Raw genomic sequence first — 14559 nt, 5'->3', positions numbered from 1 at the left:
GCCGCCGCCCGACAAGGCCGCTCCGCTGCTCGGGGAAGACGCTGCCGGCGCCGGCGATGCGCAGCCCGAGGCCTTCCCGGTGAGTCTCTCTAGCGGAGTCTCTCGAGTCCCTCCCTCCCCGATCGCCTCTTTCTTGCCCTTTTTGCTCTCTCGCTGCCCTTGCTTCTTAGAGACATGAAAGACATGTTTGTGAGATTTCCACCGAGGTGCTGGGTTTAACTGAAAATCCGAGTAAATTAGTATTGCTTGAACATTGACCTCTCAAGAATGGAACAATCTTTTCTGGCAGGAACAGTGTACGGCAACAGAGCCACTGTGTTTTAATTTTTTAAATTTCGTGCAGCATAATATTTGGCAAAATAAAATAATGAAATCTGAAGGGTGAAAGTGAAGTCCTTTTTGTGTTCTGCGGGTTTCATGATTTTGCCCCGTGTGTTGAAAGTTTCTATACTGGGCCTTAATATCATAGAGAACCCTTAAAATTTTGTTAGATCTGTTACGTTTTTGGTCGGGGGAGCTGTTTTCATAAACAACAGGAACTTTGGCTGCCCTCAGGGCAAGAAATTTTTTATGCTTAAGCTTCCTTGATATGTCACTGAATGAGCCATTCTTGGCAGTGGCCAACATACGGCTAGAAAGTTATTGTCCATGGTGGAAGTGGAGGATGTAAATTCAGAGCAAGGATGGTGAGCAGCTGGTAGTGAGTGTGGAAAATAGGTGGATTAATGAATATTTTCTTTGGGCAAAGGTTTGATTTTATAGTTTGTGCAAAGATCTGCAGCATTTATACAAAATTTTTACACAATTTTATAGTGGGTTTGCTGCCCTGAAAGTCAATCATAATCCCCCAATGATACTTTTTTACAGAAAATGTGTATGTAGAGGGATGATGCCTATGTATAATGGTTTATAATTTCTGTTTGGATTCAGATTAATCCATCCATATCTAAATTGTGAAATAGAATTTCTTTGTAGTCATATTTCATTTTTTTGGCCTTTTTCCAAATAAGGTTGTGCTTTATATTTCCCATTTCTCGGTACGCCTTTTTCTATTGAAAATACCAGTGCTGCGCTTCAGGAAATCCTTACCTCCCTTAACAAGATCCTAACAGCCATCTGAAGATTATTTTTTTATATATACATTAGGGAAATGAAACAGAAGATAAAGTGAATCTCTTTTCATTGCTCTGAAGACTTGGCATGTGAAAAGGTCACAAAGTAAGGTCTTCATATTTACAGTTTCATATTTATTGGAGACAAGAGGGACACTTCAAAGACAAATTAATGAGAGCTGATTAACTTTTCCTAAAATTTCCAAAAAAGTCACATTGTGTGTAGTCCAGGAGAAGACTTTAGGGCCTTGCTTGCAGCTTAAAACCTCGGTGTGTTTCCAGTACTCTGGGGAATAATTTTGTTGCCTGCCAGAGGACTGGTACCTTCCCAGAAAAATTCCATACCACATGTTCTCTTTGAATGCCTTCTCGTGCTGCTTGTCTGATTTCATCTTTTCCTGGTATATCATCTGTTTATATAGGCTGACTTCCATTTAGCAGCATAGCTGTGTTGAGCAATGTGCTCATGGGTCTTGCTTGCGTGAGGCAATAGCAGGGTATTTCAACAGAGCTGGAGCTGGGGTAGAAGGCTGGAGATGTGAGGGTACTTGTGTGTTCTCTTCCATTTTTGTTTCCCCAGAATGGATGTATACATGATGTTAGTGGAAGAGGAATGTGTGTATGGAGCAGTGCAAGTACTTAGAGGAGGGGGAAATTCCCTCCAAAAGTTTCTGATGACCCAGTCTTTGGTGAAGGCTCCTCTCTCTCTCTCCTCTTAGATCATTAGTATGCTTTTGAAACTTCTGGGCACATATACCTCCCTTCTTGGCATTCCTTGAAGATGTGGATGTGGTGAGTACAGAGGGAAATAGTTCATTGAACTTGTCCTTTGGTGAGATGTGTTTGCAGATTCTGAAGATGAAAGTAAAAGATTGAAGTTGTGAAAGGTTTGAGGTGAGAGTGTAAGGGAGCTCTGTATCTGTGGCTGTAGAACAGATGCCCATCTCCCTGCTTGTTGTAGTTATTCCATTAGGCACACAGCTGTGGTTCATGCAATTTTAAGTCTTTCTGATGAATAGGTTTTGCATTTGAAATGCTATTTTTCCTGTGTTGGAAACTTCAGGAAGACCTTCTGGGCAATTCATTCTCTACTATCTACCTTATATGCCCTAATACTATGAATACTCAAAAATGCCCATGTGTGTAACTTAGCTGCATATTGTCTGTTCTCTTCATGTTTATATTGCATCATGATAATGTGGTGAAAAGAAAATTGTCTTTGGAGCCATCCATAGTGTAGTCTTTGTGCACAGTGTAGAGAAAAGTGCTCACCAAATGGTCTTTTGATGATGTCATTCTGGCTGCCAATTGTAACAGTTGGGAGTAGTTTGGGCATTCTTCATATGTGAAGTGCTCTTGGAGGCTTTGATTTCTCATCATGATCTTTGAACATTGACCTTTCAGATACGGAGCTGGAAGTGTCTTTGCAAGCAGACACATACTATGAGAGCAGACGTTGCAAGTCCATCACTTGAATCTCATTAAGCATAATGCTTGGACGGAGCAAAGAAGAACATCTGTAAAGTGATCATGAAATCCTTCATTCTGTAGTTTTCACATTTTGCCTTGTTGGCTGTATAAATCGGGCTTCAGTGTGGCAGAGAACCTTTAAAAAATTGTAGGATCTGCAAGAATTGTGGGGTTGAGGTAGTTGATTCCATACAGAGCTTGAATGTTTACAGCTTTGTTAAGTTTCCTTAAAATGTCACTGAATGGAACGCCCTTGGCAGTGTCTGAGTTCCGCCGCTGCTCTGAGAAGATACTGCTTGTGTCTGTGGTGCACACCCTAATACCCTCATGGTGAATCACTCTCATGGTGTCTCTTGAGTCCCTTCCTCCAGACTCGCCTCTTTCTCAGGCTTTTTTGTCTCGCTCCCCATGTGTTTACCCTCCTGTGCTCTTCCTCTAGGTGTCTGTTGTGGGCATGGGCTATTGGCAGGAGAGTTTTGCCCCTAATGTCCCTAATTCGCTCAGAGCATTGCTGCGCTCTCTGCTGGGCAGCATTCCAGATCAGGTGGCACTGCAAGTTACACTGAGGTGTTCTCACCATGAAGGGTTAATCGTTTGCATGTTGACTGCCGCTCTACAGCTTGTTCTGTGTCCTTGTCCACTTTTGCCTGTGACATTGTGTGATCTGCCTTTGCTAAGGACTGAATGTTGATGTGTGTGAGCAGTGTGTGAGGTGCACAGCAGTACATGTTCCTGTTAGCAGTACTGCTTAGAAAGGTTTCTTTCTGTAGTCTTCACCAGCTGGATGAGACTTACTCTTCAAATGTGGACTAGAAGACTAGTAGCGATGTTATCTTATAGAGCTCGATAGGTGAAGTGCTTTTTGCAAGTCTGGCATTTGGTTGTCTAATCGTCAATTAATCAAAGAGCAAATTTTGAGCAGCAGGATGCCTTGCTTTTGGCATCGATACAGTGGATGTTAAATTAAGTCACCTTTCCTTTCCCATGTGAGGTAATAGTTGTATTTTGTTAACAGCATTACCACTGGTGTCCTTCACTTTCATGTCATTTCATAATGGTTGGACAGGTGAATATATGACATCTCTGTAAAGACAAGGCAGATAACAGTTTGTTCTACTTTTATTTTACCTGTATAGACCACAAGTTTCCTAGCTCTTTTCTTTTCCTTTTTTCTTTTTCTTTTTTAAATTATTATTGTGTGCATAAGTGCTTGTGGCATAACCTGAAACTGATTCTTTCACTTCTGTAGGTTTCTTTTTTTTTTTTTTTTTTGATTTTGTTTGTTTGTTTGTTTTCAAGGACTAATGCTGGGGCCTCGATGTGTCTGATAATCCTTCAAAGACTGGAAGATCTTTTATAACTGTAGGACTGGGGAAACAGTGTTGCTGGTCCATCATTTGTTTTTGTTTTTGTTTTTTTTTGCACCATGTCATGGTAAACCAAAGAAGAATCACAGAACTGTAGGGGTTGGAAGGGACCTCGATCATCGGGTCCAACCCCCCTGCCAAAGCATGTTCCTCAGAGCAGGCTGCCCAGGTAGGCATCCAGGCGGGCCTTGAATATCTCCAGAGAAGGAGACTCCACAACCTCTCTAGGCAGCCTGTTCCAGTGCTCCATCACTCTCACTGTGAAGAAGTTCTTTCGCATGTCGGTGTGGAACTTTCTGTGCTCTATTTGGCGGCCATTGCCTCTTGTCCTAAATGTCTGTAGAGTGATAGTGAAGTCCTTCACTTGTGTAGTTTTCACATTTTTGTCTTGTTGCCAGCATCTAAACTGGGCTTCAGCATGGCAGAGAACCCTAAAAAGACTGGAAGATGTTAGTATTGTGGAACTATGGGAGCTGACTCCATATGTACCTTGAATGTTTGCAGCTGTCATGATTTTGATTTGCTTAAGTTTCCTTAAAATGCCACTGAATTAAATGCTCTTGCTGTGTGTGACATGTGGCCAAAAGTTGGATACAGTCTGTGAATGCTGAGCAAGGAGGGTGAGAGGCTGGTGTCAATCTTGGAGAATAACGTGGTCAACATAGTTTGGGCTGGACAACTGTCTGATTTCATAGTTAATGCCAAGGTCTCTGCCTATAGGCAGACATACCTAGGCTGTTGTTTCCAGGAAGGCTGTGTTTCATGTTCATGTCTATAGTGCAGTCTTTGTGTGGAGAAACAGGCTGGGCAATTGCTCGTTTGCTGATGTTAGCAGAGCCAGGAATCTTCCTGATAGCACATGTGACGGATGAGTCGGGTGAGATTGTCTTGAAACAGAATCTTAATGGCCCTCTGTTTAACTTAACTGCTTCTCCTTTACAATCTTCTTGACCTTTATGATTCTTCACAATAAAGTGTTGAGCAAAGAAATGTCTTTGCGTCTGTCCGTGCTGTGGTCTTTGAGCATGTGGTGGAGAAACGGTTTGCACAATTGGTCCTTTAACAATGTCTGTTTGCCTGCTACGAAGATGAAAGGCAATTGTGAATGTTGTGAGGATTTGAGAATGCCTCAGTAGTGCTCTGTGTGAAGGGCTCTTGGAGGAAACAGATTTATTTTGCTGCTTCACGGCCTTTTAACACTGACCTATCAAGAACGGAGCTGGACATGCATTTACTAACAGACACATGCTGTAGCAGCAGCCATGCTGCAGGTTCACCACTTTCATTTCTTGTTGTGCTGTCTCTGGACATATAGAAGGCTGATGTCTGGAGAGAGACAGGGCATGTGAAAGAGTTCAGTGTGTTTTAATTTTAAACACATAGAAGGTAGGTGTTAACATTCACTTTATCATAGTTGTTATATTGCATTTTCCATTTTGTCTTGTCCAAATTACTTTGACTACCTCTGGCTAGAAACGAGCCTCTGGAAGGATCCTTCTGTAACTTTGCTGTCTACTGGTTACCCTTATTATGCTCACATGTACCTACTGACATAATCTGCAATAGGAAACTCTGATTTCTTCACATCTGCAGGTTTCAGGTTTTTGCCTTGATGTTGTCAGGGTCTAAAACTGGTCCTCAATGTGGCTGATAATCTTTCAAAGCTTGGAAGACCTGTTATAACCGTAGTCCTTGGGGGAGCAGTCCTATGGGGATACATATGTTGAATGTTTACAGCTATCAAGACAGCTCAATATAGTTTGATATACTTATGTTTCCTACAGTGTCACTAAGTGAAATGTTCTTGCTGAGGGGTGACATATGGCCAAAAGAGGTCCATGGTCAAAACTTGTCCATGGTGCAACTAAAAGCTGTGCATGCAGAGCAAGGAGGGTGAGAGGCTGGTTTTGAATCTGGAAAACAGGTGCATCTACAGTGATGTTGTTTAGACAGTGTTTTGATTTTGTACTGGTACCAAAGCCTGTTCCATTTACAGTGTGATTCTTGTTTTCCAGACCTAAAGGAAATGTTAGTTGGTTATTGGTGTAAAAACCATGTATGTACAATGATGCTTTAATGGGTAGAACTACTTAAAATTCCATTGTGAAAACTTGTGTATCCATCCATATCTCATCATAACATTGTGATGGATAGCTTTCCTGTAGACATAATTATGTTTTCTGATCTTTGTTTCTAGGAAGGTTGTGCTTCATGTTTCCCATTTCTGGATAGGGCTTTAGCATTTGAAAATGCTGGAGTTGTACTGCAGGAAATCCTTAACTCCTCTGAAAAGGTCCTTTCAGACATCTGAAGACAAATTTTTGTGTATGAAGGAAATGAAACAGAAGCTAAAACTGAATCTCTTCATTTCTTGCAAGAGTTAGCATGAGAAAAGGCCCTGTATGAGAAAGGCCTTTTCATTCATAGTTTTATAATCATTGGAGATGAGCAGGCCACATAGTAGAAAAATTGATGAGAGGATGATTTTTTCTAAAAATGAAGTCCCCTCCTGTGTAGCCCAGAGGAAGACTTGAAGGCTTTGCTTGCAGCTTAAGATCTCTTTGAGTTCCAGGTGATCTGGGGATGAACTTTGGTGCCCACAGTAAAGACTGCGATGCCCTGGTGACCTTCTGTGTTGAGTCTCAAGTGTTTCAACGAAATCTCTGTTTGTGGAACAATGATGCAGGGGTCACTTTCTTCATTTAACATTCTTTAGGATGTATATAAGCCATTATATGAAGTGAATGTAGAGCCTCATTTGCCTGTGCCTGCTTTAGGCAAGTCTTCTACTTACCTTATGGGTGAATGTTCTTCACACATGTTCCTCAGCTAGTTGTGACAGAAGAATGTTGTGTTTCAGAATGCAATGTGTGTTTTCCACACAGGACGTAGTGCTTTCCTCAGCCATGAGACCATTCCCAGGCATTACGGTGAGTTCCTTGTTGCCTGTGGGAATTCCCCAGTTTTAGTCAAAAGTGAGCTCCAAGCTCTGCATGGAGGAAGAGGGTGGAAGAACAAAATTACTTGTTGGTAGATGTAAAATTCTAAGATACTTGTGGGTGGGTACAGGTGCACTTCTTGACCTTGATGGCAACTCAACATTGTGCTCTCCCAAAAGTGCCTAACTGTACTGTGAGTGGATTCAAAAAACTGCACGTTTGTACACTAAATGTTGTGGTTATACAAGACCATAAGCCTCTTCTCAGTCCTTGAAAGTGAATTGAAGTGTTAGGAATCAAGTCAGGGGATTTAATTTATTTTCCTATTTCACTGAAACTCTGAGGTCTTGATTGAAAATGAGGTCATGGAAGATGTTTCAATTTCAGAGGTTACCAGTGCTGAACAAGCCCTTATGTATCCTCTTGCACATCTCTCCCATTGTTGTCAGGCCCCACATCCTTGAGGAGCAGTCAAAGCTAGCATCCATGGTATCCATAGAGCGGGAGACAGTATACTTTATTGCTGGGGCCATGTCCAAACACCAGAATAATCCAGCAGTGGGTTTGACCTTTGATGTGGTCTGGATCTAAACCTCAGAGTGAAGCTGCGTGATATATCTTATATGTGTGACTGTGCTCAAGAGAGCTGAACAATTCAGGAATGGAAGTGATGCAGAGTATTTTTGCAGTTTCCCTTGGGCAGCATTACAGGTTACAGATGGGGTAGCACTGAAAGGCACGTGGAAATACTCTTACTGTGAAGGGTTAATGATTTGCACTTTGATTGCCACCTTGCAGCTCTTTTGGTATCCTTGTCTACTCTTACCTGTAGTAACATGTTATCCATTAATGGTAAAGATTGAAAATTGATGCAAGCGATGTATGAGGCATACACTAGCATGCATTCTTAATAGCATTGTGAGTTATAAATGTTTCTTTCTACTTCTGTGCTCCTCAGCAGCCAGTGAGGAGCCCCTTTATGTGGTTATGGGAATGGCCTTGCTGATGGAAGAAGCCTGTCTACACAGTGACCTTGTTGATAGTTTTGTCAAAGCAGGTTAAATCTCCCAGGGATCATTACTATGAGCCTTTTGTGTGTGTCTCTCCAACTGAAGAAGGTTGTGGCTATTTCTTCGTGAAAATGGTCCTGTTTGCCAGGAAGAGTGTGTTCACACAGTGGCATTGTGACCTCTTCTATGACAGAAGGATTACTCCACAAGCAATTGTTTCTTGATGACTGTGGAATAGTCTTGTGAAGGAGAAACTGAGTCCTGCAGTCTCCATCTTTATATCTTATAAGGGTGCTAGAAGAGACTCTCTCGTAAGATATAAATCAGGAAATTAGTTACCACTGGGACCCTGGAAATGAGCACAGTAGTCACTGATGGAGTCATGTTTTAGAGCAATCTCAGCACTCTTGTTTAGAGCAATTGGAGAGTCAGGAAAATACACTGTATTTGTAGTTTTCCAGATTTGTGGTCTGTATGGAGGTTGAGATGATTCTCTTGGTCATAGGTCATGAACCAAGCTTTGTTGGCTTTCAGAGCCTTCCATTCCATAATTTCCTTTGATTTCTGATAAGAGGCAGTGCTATCATAAAAGTGGGTCTTGAGGAAGATTAAATACCTTTTCATAAGTGTTGCACTCAAGTGAGTTGAATCCTTTCCATTTTCAGAGCCCCCCACTCCCAGAATGCTCTATGTCTTTTTGGTGAAAATTGCATGTCACTGTGTTTGTGTTATCAATAAACATCCTTCTCTAGTGTCGCCTGTTTTCAAAGCCTTTCTGAGACTTTGTCTTGTGAGGTTGTTTTTTTTTGCCATCTTCTTTTCTACAAGTGTTTGACCATGCTTGGAAATGTAGCTGACATATTGCATATGTGTCAGGCACCATCACAGGGCAGCATACAATTGCTTTTCTTCACAACCATTGAAACAGCACATTGGTTATAGAAGTATGCCAGTACATTGGATACATTTTTGCTGACCATCTATGTTCTTACATCAACTTTCTCACTCCATTCAACAAAAAGAAGCAATTTTGAAAACCAGATTTAACAGGGCTGTCTTCATTCTGCTGGAGTAGTTAGTGGTGGTGATCTCACTGATTTGTAAAACCGAGAGCATGTGCTGATGCTGCTTCTGTAGAGAATAAAGCTTGCCGTGTTCTCCCCTAGTCCCAGCCACTATGACAGATATATAAAATGAAATTGATATAACCAAGAAGCTCCTGAAAGAAAACAGTGTTCGTGGTGGATCTGGTGCTCTTCCTACAACACCTTTTCTCCAGAAGCACTTTGTCGCTGCTGCTAGTCATAGCTGATAGAAATGAAATGCGAGAGCGGGGGAAAGACAACACCCAGAAGTAGTGGAAACTCCTGAAAGGTGTTGGCTGTTTCCCTTACAGTGCGTCTGCCTGTTCTTACCTGTGCTCTGGTGTGCAATGTCCGCGCGCTGCTCCTCTGCTCGGTAGCGCGCTCCCCAGCCAGACTCCTCACTTCCACAGCCGAACAGAGCTGCTCGCCTCGCCTTCCGCGCGGTGGCAGAAAACCGGCAGAGCCCGACGATGAACCGCGCTCCCGCTAGCTGCTGGCGCCGTCTGCCGGGCGGCTGCTGTCAGCGCGCCTCGGCGAGCAGCGGCCGGGACCCGGGGTGCGCAGGCAGCAGCCGGCTGCGGTGGCGCCGCGGGGCCTCCGGGTGCCGCTGTTGGCCGCCGCCGCCGCCGCCTCCTGCCCCCGCAGGCTGCTCGCTCGCCCGGCGCCGCCAGAGCGGGAGCTGCGCGGGCAGCAGAGGCGGGGAGCAGCGGCCGAGCCGGTGCCCAGATCGCTGCGCTCCGGCGGTATCGGCGCCCGGGGCGGGCAGTGCCTGGCAGGAGCGGCGGCGGAGGGGGGGTGGAAGCGGCAAGCGGCTGTTGCGTATGGCAGGCGGGCGGCGGAGGAGCCGGCGGCGAGCGGGCGGGCAGGGGCTGCTGCCCGCTTTGCTCCTGTACTGCTGCTGCTGCTGCTGCCGGGCGGCGCCGGAGCGGCTCCGCTACGCGATCCCCGAAGAGCTGAGCAGGGGCTCGCTGGTGGGGCCGCTGGCGCGGGACGTGGGGCTGAGCCCAGCCGAGCTGCCGGCACGCCAGCTGCGGATCAGCTCGGAGAAGCACTACTTCGCCGTCAGCGGGGAGAACGGGAACCTGTACGTGAGCGAGAGGCTGGACCGGGAGGAGCTGTGCGGCGAGTCGGAGTCCTGCTCCGTCAGTTTCGAGGTGGTCGTGCAGAACCCGCTGAACGTTTTCCACGTCGAAGTGGCCATCCAGGACGTTAACGACAACGCGCCGCGCTTCTTGCGAGACAGCATCCAGCTGGAAATCAACGAGTTGACTTCCCCCGGCGCCCGCTTTTCCTTGGGTATCGCCGAAGACCCGGACGTGGGCCCGAACTCTCTGCAAGGCTACGAGCTGGAGGCCAACGGGTACTTCGTGGTGGAAGTGAGGGAGAGCCAGGACGGCAGCAAGTTCGCGGAGCTTGTGCTGCGCCGCGCGCTGGACAGGGAGCGCGAACCGAGCCTGCGCCTGGTGCTGACGGCGCTGGACGGCGGGGAGCCGCCCCGGAGCGGCACCGCCCAGCTCTGCATCAACGTCACCGACGCCAACGACAACGCGCCCGTGTTCGCGCAGGAGCGGTACCGGGTGAGTCTGCGGGAGGACACACCGCCGGGCTCCGTGGTGCTGCACGTCTCGGCCTCTGACAGCGATGAGGGCAGTAACGCCCGCATCACTTACAGCTTCGCAGAAATGCCGGCCAAGGTGCTGCAGAAGTTCGCGGTGGCAGCAGAGAACGGGACTGTGACGCTGCAAGAGGCGCTGGACTTCGAGGACACGCGGGGCTACACGCTGCTGGTAGAGGCGCGGGATGGGGGCGGCCTGGTGGCGCACTGCAAAGCGGAGCTGGAGGTGCTCGACGTGAATGACAATGCGCCCGAGGTGACGCTGACGTCGGTGTCGAGCCCGGTGCCCGAGGACGCGGCTCCCGGCACCGTCGTAGCGCTGCTCAAAGTGCGGGACCGGGACTCCGGGGAGAATGGTCAGGTGTGGTGCGAGCTGTCGGGCGAGGCGCCGCTGTCCATCGTGGCGTCGTCGGGCGGCTCATACAAGTTGGTGACAGCGGGCGCGCTGGACCGGGAGCAGGCGGCCGAGTACCGGGTGACGGTGGTGGCCAGGGACCGCGGCAGCCCGGCGCTGTCGAGCCGCGCGGCGCTGGTGCTGGAGGTGTCGGACGTGAACGACAACGCGCCGGTGTTCGAGGAGGCCGCCTACAGCGCCTACGTAGCGGAGAACAACGCGGCGGGCGCGCCGGTGCTGCGGGTGCACGCGCGGGACGCGGACGCGGGCGCCAACGGGCTCGTGAGCTACTGGCTGGAGGGCGACGGCGCGACGGCGCCGTACGTGTCGGTGGAGGCGCGGAACGGAGCGGTGTACGCGCAGCGCTCCTTCGACTACGAGCAGTGCCGCGAGTTCGCCGTGGTGGTGCGGGCGCAGGACGGCGGGACCCCGGCGCGCAGCGCGACGGCGACGGTGCGCGTCTTCGTGCTGGACCGCAACGACAACGCGCCGCGGGTGCTGTGGCCGGCGGCGGCGAGCGGGGCGGCGAGCGGCGGGGCGGCCGCGGTGCCGTTCGAGGTGGTGCCGCGCTCGGCCGAGGCCGGCTACCTGGTGGCCAAGGTGGTGGCGGTGGACGCGGACGCGGGGCGCAACGCGTGGCTGTCCTACGAGCTGGTGCAGGCGCCGGAGCCGGGGCTCTTCCACGTGGGGCTGCACAGCGGCGAGGTGCGCACGGCGCGGGCCGTGTCGGAGCGGGACGCGGCAAAGCAGCGGCTGGTGGCCGTGGTGAAGGACCACGGGCAGCCGGCGCTGTCGGCCACGGCCACGCTGCACGTGGTGCTGGCCGAAAGCTTGCAGGAGGCGCTGCCGGAGCTGAGCGACAAGGCTGCCGAATCCGAGCTGACTTCAGATCTAAACCTCGTTTTGGTGGTGGCGCTTGCTTTGGTGTCCTTGCTGTTCGTTTTCACAGTCATGTTGGTAGTGTTCTTCAAGTGCCGACGGGCCAGGAGCCCCCCCATTTTCCTAACTTCCGATAAGGAACTCTATTCCAGCCTGGGCCCCAAAGCACCCTACAACTATTGCAGCAGCACGCTGCCCTTGCCCTACTCCTACGAGGTGTGTTTGGCCTCCGAATCCGTCCAGAAGGACTTCACGTTTCTGAGACCAGGCGCGGCAGCTCTGCCTGACCATGTCTTGGCGGGGGACCTTGGCCCAGGAGGCGCCTCCGGGGAGGACCCTCCCAGCCCAGAGAGCTCGGCAGAGGTGAGCTGTTGTCCCGGGTCCTTCTCCGTGTGCTCGTGCGGTCTTTCCCCTTCCCCCGTCTCTCTGTTCTGCCTTGGGTGTGAGTTTCAGCGAGCCGGGGTGGTAGCGTGGACACAGGATGGAGCAATGGCACAAGCGTCTTGGGACACAAAGCTGAGACAATCCTTTCGTCTGGGTTTAGTCAATTCTTCATTTAGTGTCTCAAAAGTGCCCTATGTGAGCACTTCTTTGTGAAATTGATGTATGATCTATAGTGGGGTTTGCAATTAGTGAGGGCAACAACTCCAGTCCTCTTGTCTGTTTTCCTTTCCATTCCGTTATTTGCTCTCTCTGAACCATTCATAAGGAAAATGTTGTGCGCACGTATGATTTAACGTTTCCCTTTCGTCCTGCATTCACCGGGGACCCGGTACTGTTGCTCAGAGCCCGGAGCCGAGCAGAAAGCGTTTTGGGTATGCTGCTGCCGCAGGCTCCTCCGGAGCCCCGGTGGGACCAGAAATAGGGACGGGCTGAGCCACTCTGCCCGGGATTTCTCTTGAACTCCCCCCTTGAACTCGTCCTTGTGTAGGGGGAAGGTGCCTTCTCCTTTGCTGCCGCATAGTTCTGCTTCTCTTCCTTCAAATGGTGTTTTCAGGAACTCCGAGGATGTCGCTTTTAATAGTCTGGTTTCCCAGCAAAGTGAAAGGGATGTAACGTCCCCAGATCACTCGAAATATGAAAGATGGAAATGCTGAGTCTTCAGCGCCTTTCCTGAATAGGGAGATCTCTTGGCTTTACTCGGCACTCTGCATCTTGGCTGACTACTGCCAGGACAAAGTACTTTGGGTAGGGCTCGCATGTGTACCCATATGAGGAAAAACTTTTTACGCATTGCGATATATATGTTAGAAAAAATGCTCAGCAAGAACTTATGAAAGACTTGAATGTATTAGGAAGAGGCAGTAAGGGGAAAAAAGAAGATTCAGAACTTATTTCAAAGTAAATAAGCGGCTGCAGACTATTTCAAGGTTTAGCTCGAAGGAAGCCGTGGATTTTCTACATTTGAGATTACATGTAGGAAAGATAATTGGAATTTGGTTGTATAGGGGATAGTGAAGAAAGAAATCTGCTTTCAGCAAAGTGAGCCTGCTGACACGGCCTGGTGGAGGCGTTCCAGAAGGTATAGAGTGGCAGAACTGTTCATACTTACATGCACGATGCAGCTGCAGTGGGTAAAGCATCTCATTTTCCTTGGGAGCCTATAAATTGCTTTATAATTCAGTTCTGTTAAAATATTAGTTACTAACGTTGGATTTTATTGACTCGAGGCATATACTTTTATCAAATTCTGTGGACTGGTGTAGTGATAAGAGCGAGCTAGGAGTAAGTAGCGCCGGTACGTTTTAACTTCCGACAATTAAGTTAATTGCGAGAATGATTGTTGGGTAGGAAAGTCTGAGCCGATCCGTTTGATTCCACTGATGCCGCGTATAAGCGCTGAAACATTGCGCATCTGGGTGTGCTCCCGGCAGTTACCAGCCGTGCGCAGGGCGAAAACGCGCAGCCAGAGTCGAGGTCCCTGCCTCTCCGGAAGGTGTTGGGTCCCCCACGTTGGTGAGCGGGATTTACAGCCCCCGCACACCGCCCTCAGGCACGGCAGACTTTGGGATGGCAGCTCATCAGGTGCAACGATTCCGAGCAGATTATTCAGGGAGCGGAGGTCCTTGCAGTTCCCCTCGATAAACAGCTGTGGGCGCTGGTTTCTTTTCCTTCCGTTCGTTATCGGCTGTGGGAAAGCGCCGGGTGCTGCGGGATGCTGTCTCTCTGCCGCAGCCCGATTTCGACAGGGCTCCAGGCGCTCCCGTGTCTAGCTCCGTTCTTCCCTTCCTGTGCCACCGAGACACCTTAGCAGTTTCTTGGGTGACAGAAAATGAATTCCAACACCGCGGTAGTTTGCGTCCGTTTGCAGGCTCTGAACGTCGGAAACCCGCCGTGTCGGGAGGTGCAACAACCCGAAAGGCAGCCCGAACCGGCCGGTGCTCGGCTAGGTGCCGAGATCTGCACGGTGCCGCGACCCGCGGGGTTGCTGCAGCAGGGGGCGGGGAGGGTGCCTCAGGTGCCAGCACGACGCCGGCCGTGAGTTCGCTGCGTCTGGAGAAATCGAGCACCGGGGGAGCAAGCCGGGAGGCGGCGAGGAGGAAGGGAGGAAGGGAGGGAGGGAGTGTCAGGCCGAGGGTTCTGCGATTTGCCGGGAAGGATCCCCCCCTGGAGCAGTGGTGGTGATGGGAAGCGGGGCGGGGGCGCGGCTGCCGGGAACCCCAGCAGCTGCCCGCCGGGGGAGCGGCG

The 14559-nt window shown here is 49.3% G+C and overlaps 1 protein-coding gene and 1 long non-coding RNA gene across 2 annotated transcripts in view; one reads left to right on the top strand and one right to left on the bottom strand.

Annotated features, from left to right (window-relative positions):
* Positions 1–3347: 3347 nt before the first annotated feature.
* LOC118173904 lies at positions 3348–9464 on the bottom strand. The gene is made up of 2 exons (XR_004754437.1): positions 9314–9464; positions 3348–3665 (listed from the first exon to the last, which is right to left on the bottom strand). It is a non-coding gene; the product is annotated as an uncharacterized LOC118173904 (long non-coding RNA).
* The window catches only part of LOC118173895 (protocadherin gamma-C3-like), a 38389-nt gene continuing 33249 nt past the window's right edge, over positions 9420–14559 (top strand). Inside the window, exon 1 of the mRNA XM_035338855.1 lies at positions 9420–11235. Coding sequence (XP_035194746.1) covers positions 9454–11235 — 1782 coding nt within the window. The 5' untranslated portion in view covers positions 9420–9453. The remainder of the gene's footprint in view (positions 11236–14559) is intronic.

Source organism: Oxyura jamaicensis, chromosome 13 (genome assembly GCF_011077185.1).
Source record: "Oxyura jamaicensis isolate SHBP4307 breed ruddy duck chromosome 13, BPBGC_Ojam_1.0, whole genome shotgun sequence".
Classification (NCBI taxonomy): Eukaryota; Metazoa; Chordata; class Aves; order Anseriformes; family Anatidae; genus Oxyura; species Oxyura jamaicensis.
Note: the sequence above shows the minus strand (reverse complement) of the source record. Positions and strands in the feature narration are given on the sequence as shown.